Source organism: Arvicola amphibius, chromosome 3, assembly GCF_903992535.2.
Source record: "Arvicola amphibius chromosome 3, mArvAmp1.2, whole genome shotgun sequence".
Lineage (NCBI taxonomy): Eukaryota > Metazoa > Chordata > Mammalia > Rodentia > Cricetidae > Arvicola > Arvicola amphibius.
This window is the reverse complement of record NC_052049.1, coordinates 54,592,198-54,615,873: the sequence shown is the minus strand read 5'-3', so window position 1 is coordinate 54,615,873 and position 23,676 is coordinate 54,592,198. Positions and strand designations below refer to the sequence as shown.

Below are 23,676 nucleotides of genomic sequence, written 5' to 3'. Positions count from 1 at the left end.
ACAACAATCCAGATAACAGTGACAGCACTCAGAATGAGTTAGGTGTTCCTTGAGCCAGCTTTGATTTCCCTTCCCTTCCGAGTGCCTCTGTCACTGGTCCCAAACATAAGAGGGTCAGGAGATGACATCAAAGCATCCCTGTAGGGTGAGTGCTGTCAGCAGCCAGGCTCTCCTGCCAAGTCAATGACAAAACAGTGACCATCTTTTGCTGTAGGTGGAGGGAGAAGGATTGGTAGTAGGGACCAGGGACTTACTTAGAGAAAACCACGAGGGATTCAGACTTGTATCTCAGCTTCCTAGGACCAACCCACTTGACCATCCGGTGACTTCGGCGACAGATGCCTATCTTCCCCCTCCAGGGTCTAGAGTAGATGTATTAGAAACGTTGCCTCTTGCTCACTCCATGTTTCTGTGCTTGGCACAGAGTTTACCCCCAGTAAACACCTGCAGAAGGATAAAGCTCTTCACTTACTATGGGTTCTTTTCTGCAGGGGAGGGGACTATTTTACCTATAAATCAGCATTTCTAAGTGTCCTAGTGAGGGCAATCACTAGGAGGGAATCTGTGGTGTGTGCACATGCCTTAAATTTTTAAATTTGCAAGTAAAAATTAGTAATACTTGTGGTACCGAATGATGAGTGACTTTTAGCACGTGGGTTTTCTTAAAGACAGCTCACGCAAATGAGGCCTAGGAGGTCTGTGGCGGGGGGGGGGGGGGGGGGGGGGGGGGGGCGGGGGGAGGGGGGAGGTGTCTTAAGGGTTATCTCGGTAGACAGAGCAGTGTTGATCGATCTTCCCACAGGTATTGGACTTTCCCAGATCAACGGGTTGAATTTTTGAACTGAAGACATTCCGGTTGGCTTAATAGAGGATTCTTCTCTGAGCGAAAAGCAAAAGTTATTCTTAATCCTCATCTGTGACCTGGCTTATAGATTAGTCTAGGGCCGTGGTTCTTAGCCTTCCTAATGCTGCATACGGTTGTACTACAGTTCCTCATGTTGGGGTGAGCCCCGTCAACCATAAAATTATAGCATTGCTACTTCATAACTGTAATTGTGCTCCTGTTATGAATCATAATGCAGATATCTGGTGTGCAGGACATCTGATAGGTGATTCCCTACAGGAGTCACCGCCTACAGGTTGAGAGCCAGTGGTCTAGGGGCAGCGTTGGGATGAGTCAAAGAAGATGTGGATGTTCCCTGCAGACCACAGAACTGAAGCTTCCTTTAGGACTTATCACGCCCCCTCCCAACTGGATCGAGAGCCACTGATCATTATCAATCCCTGGTTAAACAAGTGGTCAGAAACCGGCAATATTCTTCCTGATCCAACTTCAGTATCCCAATGACATCATCCACTCACACATCCACTTACGCATTCGCTCAATCAGCAAATGTTCTCAACCCTGGGCTGCCCTGAGGGACTCTGGAAGATACAAAGTTTACTGCAGCCATCAGCAGCAGAACAAGAGGCGGGAGTGGGAACTTGAAGTGTATCGAGCTGCACATCATGTTTGGTTGATCTTCCCCATTAGCTGGTGTGGCGCTACCAAACCTTTCTAACTCTAACTTAGGAAAAGAGCCTCTTTACCTATTCTTTGATGAGCAATATCTTTTTGTAATGAATCTGACCTTGTACTGAAGGTCCTCCACCCCCACCTCAGACTATGAACTCCTCGACGCTATCATTTTAATGTCCCTGATAGCTGGCACGGGCTCTGGCATATCCTCTGAACTCATTATCAGTGAAGCAGTTGACCCACAGAGTCCCTGAAGCTAGATAATTTCTACACGCTGTCGCTGTCAGTGTTCTATGTGGTTGCCCCTCCTCGGTGTGTTACAGAGCCCTAGGAATGTGTGTGGAGAGGGAAGGACAACTGAGCTGTTCTCTAAAGTAAAGCGTAACCAGCTTTCTAAGACCTAGTGCAAGACAATGTAAACAGCCTAATGACTGCATTTTACGAATGTTCATTACAAATAGGACCTTGACTATTGAATTAAATAAAATACATTGTTAAAATTACTTCCATTTGTTTCTTTGTCTAAACTTTAGTGGCTACTTAAATGTTAAATTATGGCAGGGTGGTGGTGGTACATGCCTTTAATCCCAGCACTAGTGGATCTAGTGGAGGAAGGTGGATCTCTGTGAGTTTGAAACCAGCCTAGTCTACGGAGCAACTTCCAAGAAAGCCAGGATTGTTACACAGAGAAATCCTGTCTTGGAAAAAGAAAAGAAAAAAAAAAAAAGAAAGGAAAGAAAAAGAAAAAAGAAAAAAAGGAGCTAAATTATCTGTGCGGTCGACATTGTATTTCTATTGGTTGACGCTAGACTACACGGAAGATTCTCTTTATCCACAGATCATAGCTGGTCTCTTGCAACTGACTCTACATATCCTGACATGGAAGAAGGATTTTGTCTCAATGTCTGAGTGGTCCCCTGCTTTCCCTAAGTCTGCACTCATAAGGCAGCATAAAGTTCCTGCCGGTGCTGCTTTCGACATGTCCTACACTTTAGCAGATTTGCTGTTTCCAAGGAAAACAAGTTCATTGCAATTCCTGCATTTTCCTCGCTGTTCAAAGTCTCACCAAGGGCATACGACAGCCATGCAGCCAACACTTCAGCAGCGCCTAGCATTCTGGTTCCAAGGGCCTCGGTTTTGTCCTCCCTCCTCTCTCAGCCTCTGGCATCCTAGGCAGCCGGGCACCTCCACCCCCAGCGCTCTCCACTGACCTCAGAAGAGGGCTAGCTCGAATGACACACTTGTCAGAACACCCTGGACAGCAAACCAGTGAGAGACACCACACAGACATGGGACACAGAGTGCCCTGCAGCGCTAACCTTCATCTCCGGAAAGCTTGCTTCCCTAAGCAGAGGGCCCTTAGGAAGCATAATGCTCTTGGTCCAGACTGGCGTGTTCTACACGGGCCCTGCTAACGCCCCTTTGGAAGGCACTGCTGTAAACGCCCACCCCCACCACTCCGTGCTTACGTAGAGAAAATTAACCTTGACCCAAGGAAGCTGCTGTAAAACAAAAAGAACCAAAGGCTCCTAGGTGATCATGGGAAAGGCCGGAAGTAACGGACTAGGTCAGAAACCAGCAAAAACAAAAGAAAACTGTGTGTGTTGCCACTTCTCTCTGCGTACAGGGGACTGTGGGCTTGAAACATTTAGAGCAGTGCTTGTGCCTGGCGTGTGTTCTAAGAATGCAGACGAACGACAATGTGACCCCACTGGTGTTTAGTCTTTAAGGAATTTGCTGCAACCACTGCTTCTAAAAATGCTTTGTTTAGACTCCCGAATGGCATGATAGAGAGAACACAGCTTTTTAGTTTTACAGAGGATAAAACCTAAGTCCTGGCCGCCACCTGGGGTATGTGTGGTGTGAGGATGTGGTGGCAGTGGTGGGGGTGATCTGTGTATGTGGGGGTGAGTGGTTGCACATGTGTGTTCGGGGAGAAGCCAGAAGTCCGTATTCGTTATCTTCCTTATATATTAAAGCAGAATGTTCCACTTGAGCCTGGAGCTCAAAGATTTGGCTAGTCTAGCTAGCCAGCTTGCCCTAGGGACTCCGGGTCTCATCTCCTGAGCACTGGGATTACAGAAAGCCATGGATGCATGCTGGAGAGCCCAACCCACTCCTCACACTCTCCTGACAAGCACTGAGCCCATGGAGCCATCTCCCCAGCCTCAGATCTGTAGCCTGGGTTTCTTACACTCACCCTTGACCTCTTTGCTCTCTCCGCTCCCGCAGCCTCATCTCCTATGCTCCTACGCCAGCCACACATTCCCACCCCAGTGCCATTGCACCTGCTCTTCCTCTTGCCAAAGACACGTTCCTGCAGGCTCTGCTCAGATGTGGCCTGGCAGAGGGGCTTATCGTCACCATCCTATTCCAAACATACCACGGTTCTCCTGCTGCGTTGATCCCCAGAGAACGCACATCCACCTGGGACATTTTATATTATCTGTTTGCTCATTTCGGAAAGCCCGTTTCAGGAGCTGTGCGCTTTGTTCTCTCTACTCACGGCTTCTTTGCTTGGGCCTAGGAAGCGCCTGGCACATTGTGGGAGTCAGTCGGACGGTGGAGCTGACTGCAGATGAAACAAACCGGTGAGCATTAGGCTGGGATCCAAACACCTGCGATCTGGTCTAAGTTCTACCGGGGAAAAGCGGTTCCACTTTGAAAAACAGTCCCTTGACACTAGGTTTCTGAATCTGTAAGATGACTGGCTGGGAACAGATGTTCCTATGGCCTCTCCTGGCTCTAAGATCTGTAGGTTTTACAAATTTGCTTTGGCAGATGATCTTGGATAAGATTTTGGCAACACAATTTTCTTCTCATAAGCATGAAATGCAAGCCTTCTGGGACACCTCATTCCAAAGTCCTCTCCCAGGGGTGCAGCTTCTCAAGCCCTTCCTGCTAGGATGGAGCCTAGGATTCCCTCCACGCTTTGAGAGGCTTCAAACCGAACTTTCCCTTCAATCCTTTTGATGGTTAATAATATAACTGTGATTTTCTGTCACTTTATCTAAATGTGAGTTCCTTGAGAACAGTGGTAAATTCTTGATTACTTTGTCTGCGACAGGTGCCACAATCCCTGGCTCTGGCTCTGCTGGGACAGAACCATCTCCTCCCCCGTCTATAGTGAATGGCAGGCCAAAGTAGGGTTCGCTTCTGGTGATGCCCTATCTGAAGGCTGGTGAGAAACTAAAAGTTGCTGGGAGCTCTGAGAGACACGTGTGCTCTCGTGCTTCCTCAGTTGATTTAATCCTCATGAGCCTTACAGTTAGGAAGTAGAACTGACGTGGGGCCAGCAGTATGGTGCGCTTGTGCCTAACGTGAGAGACAGCAAGCAGAAACCAGGAAAAGAATTGGTTCCTGGAATGATGAGGAAGAGCTTTCTGAACTCCAAAATCATTTTTGTCACTAGAAGGGATATTTTTTCAAGCATAAAGGTAAGTAATTCTACATATTATACCTGGGAGGGTAAAGAAAGCAGTTAGATTACAGTTTGTTTGCAGTTTTAATAGTAAAGGCTTTTTATATGATAGCATGTGCTATGTATTCACTGAAAGAAAAAAGAAATGCCTGAGAAGTTCAAGTAAATTTCTACTCGATTATTACCTCACGACTTGGAAACAATCACTACCAACCTCGTTAAGCCTTACCCTCTTAAGCTGTCTCAAGTATAATCGTTTTATCGTTGACATCGGTCCTACTTTGTATTCTATCGCTGTGATGAACAGCAGCTCACTTACTGCACTCCATCCTTGAGGGGGGTGAGACGGTAACACTGCCTACTGGCTTACCTCTTAACATTCAGGACCACCGTGCCCTCCCTCAGGAAGCATCAATCAATAATACGTCCAGTCTGAGGAAAGGGTTTTCTGAACTGAGTTTCCCGCTCTCTACACAACCCTATCTTGTGTCACAGCGACAACATCATTTTATATTATAAAACTATTGTGTTGCATGATAAAGTTATTGTATCGTATAGTAAGACCATCAAATAGACGCACCGTCCACCATTCTGTTAGCACTTCCTAGGCTATTTTCACTTTTATACTCATAATTGCCTCTCAGTTTTAAAAGCGAGTTTATAATGTTGCTAAAGGGCCAGCCACAGAAGCATGCGCACCTCGCTTCAGATCCCTCAGCTCCACATCAGAGCTGGTCACAGCAATGTCATCTGTAACTCTAGCACAGGGGACGGGAGAAGCAGAGACAAGTGGACCCCATGCAGCCGAGCTAAATCAGTGACCTCCAGGCTCAGGGAGAGACCCTAAGATAAGGTAATGGATAAGGCAGAGAGCGACCAAGACATCCAGCATGGGCCTCCGGCCTCCACACCCACACAGTTGGGTTGTAGCTCTGGTTTCTGGCCTTTCCGAAAACCTAGACAACGTCTGTGCTTAAGCAGGGGGAAAACCCCACTGTGACACAGAGGTAAAGTCTTCCTTCTTCCTCTAGTGGCTTCTCCAAGTAAAAGCTAAGTGGATCCAGTTTTCTCCGGCATAAGGAAGGGCTCCTCCTCAAAACAAAGACGGGTCAAAGAAAGACCACTGACTTGCTGTACACACAGGCTACCTCACAGGCATTTTATAATTTCTTGCTTTTTTTTATCCTCAGTGAATGATATGAGGCTCTAGTTTTCTCTTCCAGAACAGGACAAGGATGGCCTTGTCATCCTGCCAGGAGGGTTTAACGTGAGGCAACACAGGTAAATGCCTTGCACTGTGCCTGGCACAACAAAGCCCTCTTCTGAGTGTCAGACTTCTGTGCAGGAGTCCAGAGAAGCACAGGTGGTTCTCACCTTCCATCTATCAGCGCCTATTCCAAATTCTCATTTCCATTCTCAGGGGAACACAGAACTTCTAGACTTACACATAGTGAAGCGGTTTGATTCCTGACCACAGTGAGGTGAGAAAGAGCTCCCCACCCCTTCCTGTTAGCCCAGCGTGGTCCATGTTCTAGCAGTCACATTTTTTTTTTCTGCTGACTCCCTTATAGAAACTCTGCTCGCATCTGCCTGCCCAGTCTGCCTGTTAGTCAGGGATCTGCTCTCTGAGAGGAGTCTGTTCTCTCAAATCCTGTTTAGAAGTTAGCTTGTTGCTGGGCGGTGGTGGTGCACGCCTTTCATCCCAGCACTCGGGAGGCAGAGGCAGGTGGATCTCTGTGAGTTTGAGGCCAGCCTGGTCTACAAGAGCTAGTTCCAGGACAGGCTCCAAAGCTACAGAGAAACTCTGTCTCGAAACCCCACCTCCCCAAAAAAGGTCAAATCTGGGTCAAAATCGGTGGTTTTCCAGGTCTCCATCACCGCCTATTCTGACTGGTTTCCTTGTAGTGTCAGGACCTTCTACCTTCTACAGTCAGGACAGCTGCAGTTTACCTTAGATGAATTATAACCGCTGTTTCTCTCTACACCTCTTCCTTTCTCACCCCTTTCCTTTTCCTCTTCATCCTCCTCTTTCTTTTTCCTTCCTCTTCCTCACCCATTCCCACCCCCCAATGATACACACTCAGCACAACTATCCCCGGATGACAGCTCCAGTCCCAGAAACTACAGAATTGTGCTGGAGTCCTTGTTTTAGGTGGGGGTTGTTTGTTTATTGTTGTTTGGCATAGAAAACTATTTCAATGGAGATTAAAAATGAAGCTCGGAACAAAGGAAGGGGCTCTTTTGCAAGAAAAGATTAATTATAATCTTGCCTGAAGGTCTTTGCTCTTGGCAAAGGACAACCCAGGAGTGCTGCTTGAACTCTCCGATGGCCACATTGTAATGTACATGAGCTTCTTGTTGCTTCAGAAAATACTGGCTGAACAAGAATCTGAGCACCCCTCCGTCACAGTGAAGAGTGTCTTCCTGCCTGGGGTCGCTGATCCCCTAATCCCCCTGCCTTTCCCTTCATCACCGGCTCTGTGCTCCCTTTATGTATCTCCTGCCCATCTTCTGAAATCTGGCCTGTGGCCAGTACTCCATGATTCTAGAAGCTCTACCATCCCTTCTGACCTTCCACAGTGCCCATGTGCACTGCCTGGTTTTGTGTGTCCACTTGACTCAAACTAGAGTCATCAGAGAGGAAGGAGGATCAGTTGAGGAAATGCCTCCATGAGATCTAGCTGTACAGTAAAAAAATAACATCTTGAAATCTGCATGTAAATGGATGAATCTAAAAAAAAAACATATTGAGTGAGGTAACTCAAACCCAGAAAGACAAATATAATATTTACTTACTCATAAGTGGTTTCTAGACATAAAGCAACAACAACAACAACAAAACCAACCTACAGTCCACAACCCGAGAACCTAGACAACAAAGAGAACCCTAAGAGACACAGACATGCACGGATCTACATAGGAAGGAGAAAAAGATCAGGTCTCCTGAGTAAACTGGGAGCATGGGGTTCACAAGAGTAGAATGGGAGGAAGAGGAAGGGGGGGAAGTGGAGAAAAATTATAGCTCAATAAAAACAATTTTAAAAAAAACGAAAAATATAATCAGGACAGCATATTTTGCATAGATTTGAGGTGTGATTTGAGTTTGTCTTTTAGCTCTGACCTTTACTAGTTTGAGATGTCAGAAAATTATCAATCAAAATTATACAAAAGTTTATATTCTGTGTCAGTGTTGCATAGGTTTCCATATACATTAAAGCAAAATATCAAGAAAATGACAAAAACATAGAAGAATCTATGAACTGCCTAAAGAAATGAACCAAAGTAAAGAGGTAGAGACTAATATGTTGATTTATGTAATAAGCATGAGAAGGATTTTATTGGCCATAGAAAATATTGGCCATAGAAAATGAATTAAATACTTTATAAGGTATGTTAAAAAAAAAGATCCAGCTATAAGGCATTTTCCTAATTAGTGATCAATGAGGGAGGATCCAGCACATGGTGGGTGGGGACACCCATGGGCTGGTGCTCCTGGGTTCTGTAAGAAAGCAGACCGAGTAAGCCAGGGGAAGCAGGCCAGTAAGTAGCATCCCTCCATGGCCTCTGCTTCAGCTCCTGCCTCCAGGTTCCTGCTCTGTTTGAGTTCCTGTCCTGACCTCCTTCAGTGATGAACAGCAATGCTGAAGTGTAACCCAAGCAAACCCTTTCCTCCCCAACTTGCTTTTTGGTCATGGTCTTTTGTTGCAGCAATAAAACCCCCAAGACACCATGCTTTATTCTCTATTCGAAGTCTAACTTCTTTAGCATGTAGTCAGATACTCCTCATAATTTCTCTTTTCCCTCAAAGTCCTTGAAAGCAGAAGCTGTTTCTTCTTGGTAGTTGGCTTGGTAAACATGTAGGCCATGATTCAAGATTTCCAACTGACTATTTTACCTCATCAGTGTCATGCTACGTGTACACATGGGATTGCATGTATACGCATGTAGAGATCTACTCCTCACAGTCAATGTAATGAGCATAGTAAAAAACAAAACAAAACAAAAAGCTTTGTAGACATGTAAAAATAGCTTATTCTTACCCCACTACACCCTGATAACCAGAACCCAGTGACATCACTCACTCACGATAGCCAGACATAGTCCTAGACCTCATGACACCCACTGGACAGTATTTAAGCAGAGACCAAGAGCAATGCTTTGCTCTGGACATCTGGAGAGACCAGGGTCCTGACCCTCAAATCAGAGACTCCTGTTAGAGACTGGACAGAACTTTCAGCTAAGATACATCACCCAGGCGAGCAGCCTTGGGGAGATAGGCTTAGGACTGTAGTTAGGAATCTTGTGTGACCCTTGCGTGCTGACCTTCAGCTTAACTTTTGTCATGCTAACTACGAGTAAAAACCTTCTTGCTTGCAACACACACATTACCTTTCTTTTCTTTTCTTTCTTTTCTAGACAGTCTGGCTGCTGTTGCTGTCCTGGAACTAACTAGATGAGGCTGACTGGACTGGACAGTGAGCCCCAGGGATTCTGTTTCCATCTCCCTAACATGGCGATTGATTACAAGCACAAACCACCATGTTGGGATTTTTATCAGTGTTTGGGATTGAACGTAGGTACTGGGGATTGAATTTTGGGGGACTGAACTTTGCTCCTGTGCATACAAGGCAAACACTTTACCAGCTGAGCCACCCCACCCCAGCCTCCTGGGCTACTTCAGTTTCAGCTCTTCTGGCCCGAGTGCTGCATTCTGAAATGGTACACATTTACTTGCCCCGCCCCAAGCCTTCTGATAGGAGCACCTAGCAAGAGCTATCATTGACTGACATCCATACGACTTGTCTCATTTTAGGCCTGCACGAAAAGGGTCAAAGTGGAGAGTCCCACTTTTTTTAAAAAAAATATAGTATTACTTAATTTCATTCAACTTATTGATAACTAGATATTTAGGACCAGAACGATTCTTAGGACAGAAGTTGCTGAAGTATCTCTGGATACAGACCAGCCGGTCTTACAATCATGGCGTTCCTGCTTCTGCCTTTCTATTATTGGAATCACAGGGTTGGGTCATCACACCTGGCCTTCATGATTCTTTCCTCTAAGAAATGTATGGGGTATTTGCATATGCAAACTAGCAACTAGCTAGTTTGCATATACAAATACAGCAAACTAGCCCAGTGCTAGAATTCCAGGAGGCCGCCATACCTTTGAAGGTAATGGACAGAGCTTTCTCTGCCTCAAGATCCTTCCCCACGCTCAGGCAGGCAAGATTGATCAGGCGCGGGGAGCCAGCGGCATGCATTCCAGCACAGTTTTTGCGGTTAGGCAGAACCCCAAGTAAGTCTCCAAGAATAAACGAGCAAGTCACAAGGAGCTGGGAGGCGGGGGTGGGGGTGGGGGCCGACTGTGAACTTTGCTGCAGGCGGACCTGTCACTCCAGCTGACAGCAAGAGCCTTACACCTTCAAGTTTTTAAAGAAGGCGGCGAGCCCCAGACAGAGCTTGGCTTCAGGGAAATGAACTCCTGAGGTTGTAAAGAGAAAGGAAAAGGCCCCAGGGGCTGCCAGCGGTCCAGCGAGACACCTGTGGGGTGGGCAGCTTTGCCGGGCTCTGGGCGATGCCCGGGACCCAGCACAACAGGCTCAGGCTACCTGGCGTCGGGCTCCTCCTCCGACTCGGCCTCTTCATTCTCTCCCTCCTCTTCATTCTCGCCCTCCGACGACTCCTCCGTCTCCAGTTCCTGGGTCGCCTCCTCTTCTGCACCCCAGCGGAGGAAGCCCTCAGCAGCATGTCTGTTGTCACCGCTCGCCATCGCGCCTGCCTGTCCCGGCCGGAGTCAGAGCTACCCACGCCGCCCGCGCCCGGTGTTCTCCCTCTGACTGCACTTTGCCGGGCCCGCGAGGCTGCTCGGATTCCCGGCACGCAGGGCGGGGGCGCCCCAGGCCTTTAAATAGAAGGCGTCAAGAAAGTTTCGCCACTGAGCTTCTGGGGCCCGGCTTAGCTATCCTTGGTACCGGTCCCCTGCCAACTGTCCCGCCCATTTTGGCAGACCTTGGGAACAGGGCAGATTGCAGTGCTGAGGGCTGCACCTGGGCGTCAAGCGACCTGCTAGCCCGACCGTCCATCCAGTGACCTGGCAGGTTTTAAACTTTCAGCAGAGCTACTGGATGGTTCTTTAATGCCAAAGGAGGCAGCACGCAGCCAGGAAGTTGCTTCCCTTATTCCTGATAGACATGGTGCCCGTTTGTAGATAGTTGGTCTCACTGCTAGTACGGTGACAATGGGGAACTTGCTAGACTTGCTGGTCGATACAATATCAGGCCCAAGTGTTCACAGAACCTCTTAGATCCACACTAAGCAAAGACTCATTGCAGGCAGTAAAGCCAGTGCTAAACCTCTCAACACAGCTCTAGGACTAAAGCCTAAGATTCTCCGAGACCAAATCCTGACTAATCCACTTTCAGAAATCAGGTATTTACACCATATCAAATAGAACGCCTTCTGCCTGAAAAGCCCGCCTATTTACTTAGTCAAGATCACCACCTTTCTCTGAAATGCCCAAGTCCGAACTCACTGCTCCTCTCCAGAAACTCAAAGCGCCTACTAAGTATGCTGATACCCAGCAGGCTGTTTATGCTCATTTTTGTCCCACCACCCAGTTCTCAGAAGTTACTGGGCTGACCAAAGACCTAGGGCAAACCACGGTATGTAATGAATGCTTCTAAAAAGGCCAGACCTTTGTAGTAGTACAGCAGGCGGGAAAGTATTCTTTCCTAAGAAGGACTTCTGGGCTAGAACTCCAAACCTTTATTTTTAATCATAGCAGATTCAAGTTACAGTTTAGTTTGTAAAGGAGACAGGTAGAGAGGTATTATTCTCCAGCTACAGCAGCCTGTATGCTGCACAGTGAGCCTGCGGACTAGGGGGTAGAGTGGCAGGCTTTTTTTTTTTAAACCACTGATTTTGCTAAGATCCTATTTTAAATAACCCAAAAAGAACTGTTTATAGAGTCCACACTTGTAACACTAACAGTACTTTAATAATACATACAAACATACAGAAATGGAGCAATCAACACACACAAAATAAAATGTAGTATTCACACAAAATTAAATAATTTGTCTCCTGCTGAGGATATTAGCTCAGTGGGTAGTGCAGTTGCCTAGCAAGGATGAGCTGAGTTCAATCCCCAGCACAGAAAATAATTTTTTAAAAAGTCTCATATTAACAGCCCACTTACCTGATAAAGCTGGACTGTTACCAGTACATGATCTTAGGTGCTGACCCATTAGTTCCGGGATATAAATGTATCAGCTTTTTGGCCTACTTGTTAACAACAAATTGGCTCAAAAGTAGTAGGGTGGGGCCACAGAAAAATGAGAACAGGTGGCAATGCAAGAGTCCACACTGTGGTTTATTAACATCGTGATGCTGTGAAGCAGAACACCATCCCTAAGCGACTACTATTTACAAACATTACTGGGTCCCCGTTAAACCATCATACTCAATACATTCTGAGAAGGAGCTGCACAGCATGCAGTAAATCTCAAGAATAGTTCCAAGAAAAAGAATTCATATATAAAACGCTTAATTGCATCAAAAGTACTATAGGTAAGTAATCTAAAAAACTGACTCACTTGGAAAGTTTATTCCCAATAAAGCCAGAGAAATACAGTGGCTGACGGGCTTAACCACAGAATTGGATTCAGACCAGTTCAGATAACTACAGCCTCAATCTTATTACAAAACCAATGACTTTCACAGAAAAATTACACCTCAAAAATTTCCAGATATAAACTTTATTCCATTTGACAGCATACAAAATTTTAAACTTAAAAGAAAAAGAAAATACGCACCCTTTATAAGTCAAAGAAAGCAAATATTTTAGTTTAATTGGTCTGCAAAAAATAGTTCAGTGGTACAAACTGTACCACCATAGGCCTACAAGAAGTCTGCAATCTTTGAAAAAGTTAAAACTGCCTTCAAGATTACTTTTTATATTTAAATTTACAGGTATTGACCAATTTACAAATATTTACATGAACTAAAAACAATCTTAATAAACAGAATAGCTTGTATCTGAAGCTACTACTTTCATGTGGAAAAGAAATACTAAAAAAGATTTTTGTATAAACATTAAACTTTTATTTATAATTTTACTGTCTTATCTAAAACACTTTACAGTGGCTTACTGCCTAAAAATTCCAGTTTAGATTATAATCCACAGAAATCTGATTCTACAAATAGGATATAATCTTAACTTTGATGTTCAGTTTTCTATCATGAGGAAAAAGATCAGGAAAACAGAGGTAAAGCAACAGTGTACACTGTACTATGCTATCAGAAAGCATAGGAAACGTTATCTCTCCAAAGTGTCCCATTAGCAAGTCACCAACTGCAGTTAGTGGTCCTGTAACCTCCAGAGCTGATCAAAGCGAGGTGTGAGGTGCTAATGAAACAGGAATACAGACACATGACAAAGACAGGCTGTCCCAGAGAGTCAAGTGGAGACTTAAGGCAATTGTCCAGTATTTCAAGACTCCAGTGACTTCACTGAATGAAAGATTTCATTTGCTTCAAGTAACTGAATAACTGACTTGAATCTTCCCTTGACTAGAACTGAGTTAAACAACTGTCTGCTGCCAGCTACACTGTGAATATGTATTACTTAGAACCTTTGCAAAATTCCACATGGTTCTTCATTTGCATGTGGTACAATTACTTAAAATTATATCAAAACCTTATTAGTTCAGGTAATTTCTCAAAATATATTTTATGCTGAAAAGTCATGCCATAATACTACTGATCATAAATGTAAACATTTTCAAAAATACATTTTTTAAATCAAAGAGTTTATTAGGAAATGTCATAATAAAATATGCAATCTTTATATAAGTATGTCCTTTTAAAAATAAAACAAAAACAAGAACAAGATTAAAAATAAACCATGATGGAGGTAAACAAATGCACTGTGATGTAACTATTGTTCTTTATTTCTTGGAAGAGTTTAAGAATTAGAGGGCAGCTATCTCTTCAGGGTAGCAGCTCTCAAAGGCAGAACACTGTTCAGATCTCTCTTGTTTTTCAATCTGTGCCATGACTAGGAAAGGAAAATATAAATTAAAAATCAATCTTAAAATACAAACTATACACAGAACAAAAGACTGAATTCAAAAAAATTTAAAAGAATATTAGTAATGGTTCTTTCTATGTATACATTTAGATTTTTTTCTTATTTTTATTTCCCAAGGTATGTTACTAACCACCAAAAAAGAAACAATTATTTAATATTCTATGCAATGATTTTTTAATGGGCACACAGGTGGCGAAAAAGCTACAAGTGACAATAATAACATAATTTACAGATTAAATTATTTCATCTAAAATAGCAAAGTATTTGATTTGAATTTAAGAGGGGAAAATGACTGTTTTGTAGCTTTTTAAAGCGAAAACCAGTATTTTTAGGAAGGCAAGAGTAAATGCAATTTTGTGCAAGTGCCTGGCACCAGTGAAAGCATTCATAAAAGATACTGCAATTCTTATTCATGCTAAAAGTTCAGGTCACAATTTTATGAAAACATTAAGTGTCCAAGTATCTAATGGTATTGGTTTTACTGCTAAATCATTCTAAAAGAAGCTCACCCACTGCTAAGAACAAGTGAGCAACAGAAAAACTATGTTCCACTTTGCTTGCTGTGAGGAAGACTAGTCTGGAGAGAGCCTGCAGCACACTGCTTGCATTTTAATTACATCAAAGTCTGTCTGTCTGTCTGTCCGAATAATGAAAACAGTATCTCTAACGTAGCTTCCCTTCTCTGACCTTTGAACCTTCCTTCCTAAAGTTAGAAGAGTAAAGCCACTAATATGACAGAAAAAGAGTCTATCACTTGAACTTACAAATTTCTATCAACGCGTTTTCACACGGCCAGTCATTGCCAACAGGCACCTCATCTAGCATAGCTACTGATGAATAAATTAACATTGTGGACACAAACACAAAACATATCAAAGATAAAATGTCATAGTGGAAGTAGCAGAAAAAGGAAAAAAGGGTACAAGTCACACATCAAATCCTTCTCCTTAATAAATGCGCTGATATTTTAATAAAAGCGTCCTCTGAGTTTTATTTCGTCATCTGTCGAGTTTAATAAGCTCCCTAGCTCTCTCTGGAGGAAAAGTGCCTCTAAGTTCAAGTGACACATTAGTGGCTGTATTCTAACTGTTTTTTTTTTTTTTTTTCATTTTTAAAGCACACTAGTCCACTAACATCTACATGTTACAACATGATACACTGCTTACCTTTAAAAACTGATCCTTGATCAAATCAAACTTCTGCTTTTCATGCACAGCTCTGGCGGTATTAGTTCCATCAAAGGGTTCTGCATCATGAAATGCACAGGTAAAAAATTAGTACAATGGGCTTTTAATTTTTCCCAGCACTGGGGATCAAACTTAGGACATCATATATGCTAGGCATATGTCCCAGTCCAAGAACACTTTTACATTAGTTTCAGTTATATGAAACTACCAGTATATCATATGGCTTGACCTAGTATTTTCACTAGATGTGTATGTACACACACACACACACATCATCTAGTTATGAGCTGTTTGGTAAGGTAGGTGGAATTCAAGTCAGAGGAATGACAAAAATGATCAGAGGAGTAATTGAGTTGGTAAGATCTCTAAGGATTTACAGACAGTCAAGACATATACTTAGCAGAATCAAAAGTTACATAAAGAATACAGCACTGTATTTAAGAGAGGGGCACAATGCCAGGTGTTATAGAAGGGTAAGCTTAAACTCAATTTTAATTTAAAACAAAATGATCTTGTCCAGGATGGAAAAGGTCAGGAGCCTTTAAGTAGAGCAGTGGTTCTCACCCTCCTAGTTCTGCTACCCTTTAATACAGTTCCTCATGTTGTGACCACAACCATAAAATTATTTTTGTCGCAACTTTATAACTATAATCTTGCTACTGTTATGAATCATAAATATCTATTTTCCGATGGTCGCAACCCGCAGGTTGAGAACACTGAAGAGAACGGAGGGCAGTGTGCAGCACATTATGATATGAATGGATGCTTAGAAGGAGATCCAGTGAGAACTCTAGCATTGAAGAGAGAAAAAGAATTCCCAGCAGAGAAGACAGGAGTCTATGCCCTCAACCTGTGTACCTCTGACCCACAGTACACAGCAAAAGAGGTCACAGAGAGGCAAGGCAGAATGAATGGGACATACAGATCATGTAAAGTTTGGTTTTGTTTTTCAAAAACAAGTCTTACACGTGCCTTAAAGCTAAAAGGGAGGAATGGGAGCCAAAAATCAAAGAGGTTGCTGAAAAGAAAAGTAGCTAAGAAAGAAAACCCGAAGAAGCAAACAAATATGATGGAGACGTCCACTTTAGTCATACGATCTAAACAGGCCCATCATGCTTAACTCTTCATTTTGTATGTTTTAGCAGGTAGGCGTGTGTGTGTGTGTGTGTGTGTGTGTGTGCGTGTGTGTGTGTGTGAATTATATAGTTTCAATCAACTATAGTATGAAGAATGCATGAATTGTTCAAATCATACCAACTACAATGCTCAAATTCACATTTAGTATTTCTCTTAACTAAGGAACTCTAAATGCTTTTCCAAATTAAAAATGTAAAGGTAACCATATAAATCACTTCAGAACATAGGTAGATATTTTAGCAGAAATAGAAGTTGGAATTAGTACCATGATGATAATTCGTTGGCAGATAGTGGTCAGGGGAAACCTACCTTCAACACAGATATATTTATTTCTCCATTCAATGTCATCAGGCCTTGGGATGGCTTTGGCTTCACGAACTGAAATCATCTGAGTGTTCCAGCTAAAGGAAGAAAACAGAAAAGAACTGTTTTCCTAATTTCTCCTTAATTCCATCAGCTGGAAAGCTGACCCTGACTGCCTGACAGAACGCTAGACCTTGGCTCCACCCCTCAGCGCCAATTCTCCATGTCTAGTATTTATGTTTATTACGTGTGATTCTGTATACATCTCCCAAGTAAAGTTAAGTTCCAGGACACTGAGATATTTCTTTAGCTGTTCAGCTAGTTCCTCAGCATATACTAGATACTGAATACACATTTACTAACAAAGGAAATAGTACAAAAATGTTTCTTTAAAGTTCAAATAAGAAAAACACATAAACACTGTCTACTGCTCATACTTCAATAAGAATTTTTCATTGGCTGTGAGGTAATCTTGTGGCATTTTCTTTTTCTGATAACACTGCATTTCTTCGCTACAACTTACAGGAACTGGGACAAATCTTTGCAAGCAGCTAGCAGAAGCAAGGAAGAAAACAAAATTAATGTTTTCTTTCTTATTATATAAGCAGTAGCAATAGTTAACAGTACTAAGACAAGGTTTCATGTAGCCCAGGTTACCTAACTTGCTATGTACCTGAGAAGACTCTAAACTTCTGATCCTCTGACCTCCATCTCCCAGTGCCGACTTATGCAGCTGGGAACAGAGCCTAGAGCTTTATGCACCTTAGGAAGCAGTTTACCAACTGAGCTATATACACCCCACATCTAGTAATAAAATATTTTGAGTGGAACAATTTTGTTTACATATTTGAACATAAGCCTTCTGTCTGCAGTATCCACTTTTACATGTTTCTTTAAAGATTATAAACATTTATTCTTATTTCTGAGTTACTATAAATAACACTTTTCTTTTTTCCAAGGAACATTCCAGTACATGACCACTCAGCTGGTAAGCAAGAGAAAAATAAATTTGAAGATAGGGTGAAATCTTTTTGTCAACAATATTTGGCTTTCTCTATCATAGCAGCAAGCTAAGAAAGATCTATGTATCAAAAAATCATTAAAGACATAATCATGGGTCCTAAATGGAAGGTTTCTGGAAATAGAATTCATTTTCAATTTTAAATATGTAAGAAATAATTTGATGTTTGTGAAGTTTGATCATTGCAAAGTTTCCACCAAGCATAGTTTTCTATTCTTGCTTTGATCAAAGGCTGGGCAGAAAGCCTAAGATGGTGGCATGCACCTCTAATCCCGGCATTCAAAAAGGCAGAGGCAGGCAGATTGCAAGTTCAAAGCCAATCTGGGATAGAGAGAGACCCTGTCTCTAAAAATCAAGGACCAAGGGTGTATGGTAGCAGTAGAGTGTTTGCCTGGCATGAACAGGGCCGTGAGTTTGAACCCGGGCCAGGGAGGGAGATTGGGAAAGACAACTAAGCATGGAAATACATCATCAACAGAGTTTTCATTCTTTAAACTATGCATCATGTAAATGGATTGTCAGTGGAGACATTCTAACACTGGTTGTTTACAGTAAGATGTAACAAATGCTTCAAGTACTGTAGTTGAGTTCCAAAAAGAAAAGGAGGACTTTGCTCTATTACTACAAATGCTTCTAAGAGTTTCTTTAATAACAATGGAATAAAAAAAATGATATGACTACATACTGAACCAACTTTAATCTTTACTGTTCAAGATCTTCTTTTGTTTTGTTTTTGTGACAAGGTCTTACAAAGCCCAGCCTAGCTATGCAGTCAGGAACATCCTTGAAATTCTGATCCTCCTGCCTCCATCTTGTGTGTACTGGGAACACATGCATGTCCCACCATACCTGATGTTAAAAGCTGTAGCCCAAGTTGTCCTCAAACTTGTGAACCTGATGCCTCATCCTTTTCAGCATAATAGCTTGTGGAATTACAACCAGAAGTAACTTTTACTAATTCATCTTTATTAGTTCCTTTGTTTTGTTTTAGGAGAGTGCAGCTATATTGCATAGCCTGACCCTTAACTTCTAGACTTAATTCTTGCTTCAGAGAGCAAGACTTGGGGTACGGGGTGGGGAAAGAAATCAGCAATTTTTAAATGGTCATAAAAAACTACTGCAAAATGTACAATATATACTTAAACATCCCCCAGCAGTTAATTCTTTGGCTTCCAAGTAAAGAGGATGCCTTTAATTGAATAAAATTCAGAAGAAATCCTTACAAACATTTTAGCAGTTGCCAGGAATCTTTTAAATGGTACCTAATTCATTACTTTGATCATATTCTTGGCTGAGCTCCCTACAGTCAACTATGTGAAATTATCTTGTATAAAATAATGTACTTGGCATAAGTACTATATGAGGGAAGTCTTAAAATCTCGTTTCAAACATTAGCCTCCCAGCTAGTATTATTTGACCCAGCAAGCTACTTTTTATTAATATTAAATACAAAACACTTTCCATCTCGATTCTGTGTCAGTCCAATAAAGCACCTATAGAGAAGAAATCCATCTTTCTATGAATCTTTCCCTTAACATTTCACCAAATGTCTAACTTATATAACAATAAATATTGTCAATAAAGATTGTTGGTGTAGAGGCCAGTGAGATTGTTAGCTCATCATGTAAAGACCCTTGCCACCAAGACTGAGGACCTAAGTTTTAACCCTGAGACCCACATGGTGAAAAAGAGAAAAGTAACTCATGCTTCACAGTTTTATATCTTTTGTTAATGAAGCCTCCTTCTCACCATCCACTGCCTGACAATTTTTAACATGGATTATTATTTTTTTTTTTGTTGGCTTTGTTTTTTTGAAACAGGGTTTCTCTGTGTAGTCCTGGAACTTGCCCTATAGATTAGCCTATCCTCAAACACAGAAAGCTGCCTGCCTCTCTCACCATACCCAGCTAATCTGGATTATTTTAACTTTGTTCTTACTCAGTTTTCCTCTACCACTTTTCTGACTCCTTTCCTTAACTTCCTTCAGTAACTTCTAAGTTATTTTAAGGATCTCTGATCCACACTAAAAACCTCCCAATCTCATTCTCTGCATCAAAACTGTAACAAACATTTTACTGTCTTTTCACCAGGCGAGATGCTGTGGTCATCACTACAAACAAAACATGCACAGAAACTGTACCTCGAACATTCTGAATTGTATTTCTTCTTTCATGTCCTATGTTTCAAATAGAAGTCAGATTTCTTTAGAGTTGTCTACATGATATCAAATAAGGTAATTACAATGCCGCTGTAATCATTACAGTTAAATGTGAATTTTGGAATCAAATGATCTGAAATCATTATCCTTACTAGTTTTAAGTTCTTTGGGTATACTGCTTCATCTCTTACTGAATCCTTCTGTGACTCACTGGTAAAATATAAGGTACAACACAACTTCATACAGTGATTATAGAAACTGAATGAGGTAACAGATGCCCTCTGCTTAGAAGCCCTTTTCCATCGACTAACAGCCATTTATTAGTGCTATCACTACCCTCTCCAAAACCTTCAAAAAATAATACTAAAGTCACTATGGCTCTTTGTATAACTCCTAAGGACTCCCCCCTCCTTCAGACTTTCCGTATTGACCAGAATACTTCAAGCCTTGCTCTAGATGGACTTAGAACTCCCCAAAGAAGTTCTGCCGTCTGGTTGTACACTGTTTGTTTCATGTTTAATATTGCCTTCAAATCAAATAAAAGGTGTATTTTTGATTTGCATTTTACCCTAATACAACTATTATTCAGATACTGATCATTTTTTAAAAAATCCCAAGTTTGCCTTGGCTATATTTTTTTCCTATAAATTTTAAATTCCTAAAAAACAGATGTTCCAACAATATACAACCTACATAGAACTAAAACACAAGACCAACTTAGACCCTACTAGAGAGTCCTCAACATGAAATAGAAGCACAAATGAAATATATATTTTTTAAAAAAAACTCAAGCATTATCAGGGCTTGAGAAATGGCTTCTCAAGGTTAAGAGCATGTACTGTTCTTGAAGAGGACCCAAGTTCAGTACTCAGCACCCATACAAAGCAGCTCACAACAGTGACTCCAGCTCCAGGGCTCCACCTCCCTCTTCTGGTCCCCACGAGCACTGCACCCACACATGCACAAAGCCTACACCAAACACACACACATATTTAAAAACCCAAATCTTACAACTAGGCTTATTAAACTATAAATGCTTTTTTATCAAAAAATAGGAACTGAAATCTTAGTTGCTATTAATTAATTGTTAGGTGCTCTATCTCATGAACCAACTTACAGCACTGAAATTAACAAATGCAGCTTCCCTAAATCTAGAGCAGTCACATGTATAAAAAACCCAACAGTTTTACTTACTCAAATTCTGTAGCATAATATTTAAGAAAGCCCAGTAAGAGGTCCCCAAGACTTGATTCATTCTTTGAGAGGTAAGGAGGAACACTGCATGGAGTATGATGCACAAGGTGCAGCTGTACAGAAGTACTAAAAGATTCCTGTTGAAAGAAAAAGGGAAAAAGATGCAAAGCTATTTAAAACATACACTAAGAACTTTTATCAAACATCTAGAGTTTTTGAAGTTAGTTTTTTTTTTTTTTTTTTTTTTTTTCGTGCTGGCCAGTTAGAAATTTGGAAACTTCCTTTCATTAAAGGTCTCACCAGCATAGTACCTGGAATAAGTCATAAAAATCAATAATATTCTAGTTCTTGGCTTGAGTGTATCATTATGGTAGAAAAATAATTCAAGCATGAGTCAAACTTTATTGCAGATTTCATGATTCTACCCAAAGACATATATTCATAAAATATACCTCCCTAATTATTTCTTCAGTAAAGTTGTACTTTATGTATGAAGAAGATATCAAGCACAAGGCAACAGCTCTTCCCAGCTGCAACTTAACACTTCTCTCAAAGGTCACAAAAGTGTCAACCGATTAATAGTATAGTTTTTGAGACTTTCAACACTGTTTGATTTTCCTGTTGTATTTGAAGGGGAAATAGAAAGATAGCTGTTCCATGTGAGATGAACTTGAAAAGACGATGGGAGGGAAAGAAGACTGAATACATACAAACAACACACATTCAGTAAACTTTATCATAGTTATTTATGAAGGAGTTATTAGTTGTGTGTGAACTAGGTCTCAATAAGGCATCCAATATGAAGAATATGAATTGTTACCTTCTGTATTAAAGCTGATAGTACCCATTTACATATCTGATCTTTCCTCTATTAGCAGCAAGTTCTGGATCTAAACAGGGTGATTTTCAAGTAATACATATTCAGAAAGATTCACTACCACTCCCCAACTTCAAATGTAGGCTCTCTAACCCTGGCTAGCCTCAGACTCAGTATGTAGCTGAGGGTAACCTTGAATTTCTGATCTTCTTACCCCTATGTCCCAGGCATGCACTACACACCCACTTTCTTTATGTGGGATTAGAGTCCAAACCAGGGCCTGTGCATACTAGGAAGGCACTTGCATCACTAAACTCAAACTACTTTTAACTGTCTAGCTGAAGATGAAAAGTGTGGAGACAGAAAAAGTTCCATTTCATAATAAAGACTCAAGAAGAAGAAAGAACAAATGCTTCATCTCTACCTCACTTTGCCTTTCACTTTATAGGTAAAAAGATGGACTTAGGGCAGTATTATTTAGAACTGTAAAACATTTTCTGACAAAACAAATAAAGGTCAAATGTAAGAAAGGTGGTGGGTACAATTATTTTTTGTCAACTAAAAAGAAAAGCAAGTCCCTGTTGAACAGCCACTGCTCTGAAAGCTTTTTACTAATTGATTCATACCACTTATCACTGTAATACAACACTCAATTCAAAACAGAACATACATTTCTTTAAACTCTTTGACTTTCCATTATTTTTTAATTTTTTTCGGTAAGCTAAAGAAAAAGATCAGCAACTATAAGATTAAACTAAAGAGACATGAGACCTACTCTACTAAAATAATGAATGACCTGGAATAACCATATGGCCAGTCTTATACTGTTCCCTTTGGTACAACTTTATATGAGTCATGCAATGCCGACAGAGAATATTGAAGGAGAAAATGAAACTTAAAAAAAAAGGACACACCACACCTAAAAGAAGCTAAAAGTAAATAGAAATTGATTTTTTTCTGCAGAAATCCTCAGCCTAGGGTAATAATTCACACTATAAAAAGATTCTGGCTTACAAAAAGAATACATAATGTTAATCATTAAGCAGGTGAAGAAATTAGGCTAATATGTTAGAAAGCACAAAGAGTACTACAAAGGGAAATGCGGCCTTAAAATCACAGACTACAATCGATGGAGAGCAATTCCACCAACTATAGTTCCTGTGAGTAGATTTCCCTATTAACATCTACTGTTGCTTAATCTTTTCTTAATTTAAGTAAGGTTTCCTTACACTTTTAGGATATTCTTATTTTGAGTTTCAAAAGCAAAATTTGTAATGATCGTTTCTATATCCTGAGAGTATTTTCCAAATAATAAATAAATATTAACTTTTCTGGATAAATATAATCTCCCATTTCTCTTTCATAAATGCCAACTTAAAAAATAAATTTAAAGAAAGCCATGAGAAACATCTGACAACTTTTGTAGCTGCCTACCAATAACACAAAAACACTTAAGCCCACACTCTGCCATCTGAACTCTGTCACAGACTTTGTCATTTAGGCTACTCTTCCTTAACTTAAAGTACTAGCCTTCTTTTGAAGGTAATGATATGTTTATAGTTTCATGTCACATTCAGTAATCACAAGTTAACTGAAATACATCAATTTTCAAAATTATTTTACCTCAGGGACTGAGGAAATAGTTTGAGGACATGAATTCAATCCTTAGAACTCAAGTCAAAGACTGCCCCAGAGAAAAGTCAAAGCCAACCTGGGCTACAAAAGAGGTACTATCCAAGACCAAAAAAGGGGGTCAATATTTTATTATAATTCTTGAGAATTAGGTAAAAAAATTCCCATTTCAATGTAACTTTTAAGTCATTTGT

General features: G+C 41.2%; 2 protein-coding genes across 4 annotated transcripts in view; both read right to left on the bottom strand.

The window, feature by feature from the left end:
* Cmya5 (cardiomyopathy associated 5) overlaps positions 1 to 10,712 on the bottom strand; it is a 97,481-nt gene extending 86,769 nt beyond the window's left edge. The window contains exon 1 of the mRNA XM_038323712.1: positions 10,552 to 10,712. Within this exon, the coding sequence (XP_038179640.1) occupies positions 10,552 to 10,712 (161 nt within the window). The remainder of the gene's footprint in view (positions 1 to 10,551) is intronic.
* A 1,577-nt stretch (positions 10,713 to 12,289) lies between these two features.
* The window catches only part of Tent2 (terminal nucleotidyltransferase 2), a 53,671-nt gene continuing 42,284 nt past the window's right edge, over positions 12,290 to 23,676 (bottom strand). For all 3 annotated transcript variants that reach the window (XM_038321607.1, XM_038321605.1, XM_038321608.1), the window contains 4 exons: positions 21,034 to 21,170; positions 16,667 to 16,758; positions 15,200 to 15,279; positions 12,290 to 14,000 (listed from right to left, as the gene is read on the bottom strand). In XM_038321607.1, coding sequence (XP_038177535.1) covers positions 13,926 to 14,000; positions 15,200 to 15,279; positions 16,667 to 16,758; positions 21,034 to 21,170 — 384 coding nt within the window. In that variant the 3' untranslated portion in view covers positions 12,290 to 13,925. The remainder of the gene's footprint in view (positions 14,001 to 15,199; positions 15,280 to 16,666; positions 16,759 to 21,033; positions 21,171 to 23,676) is intronic.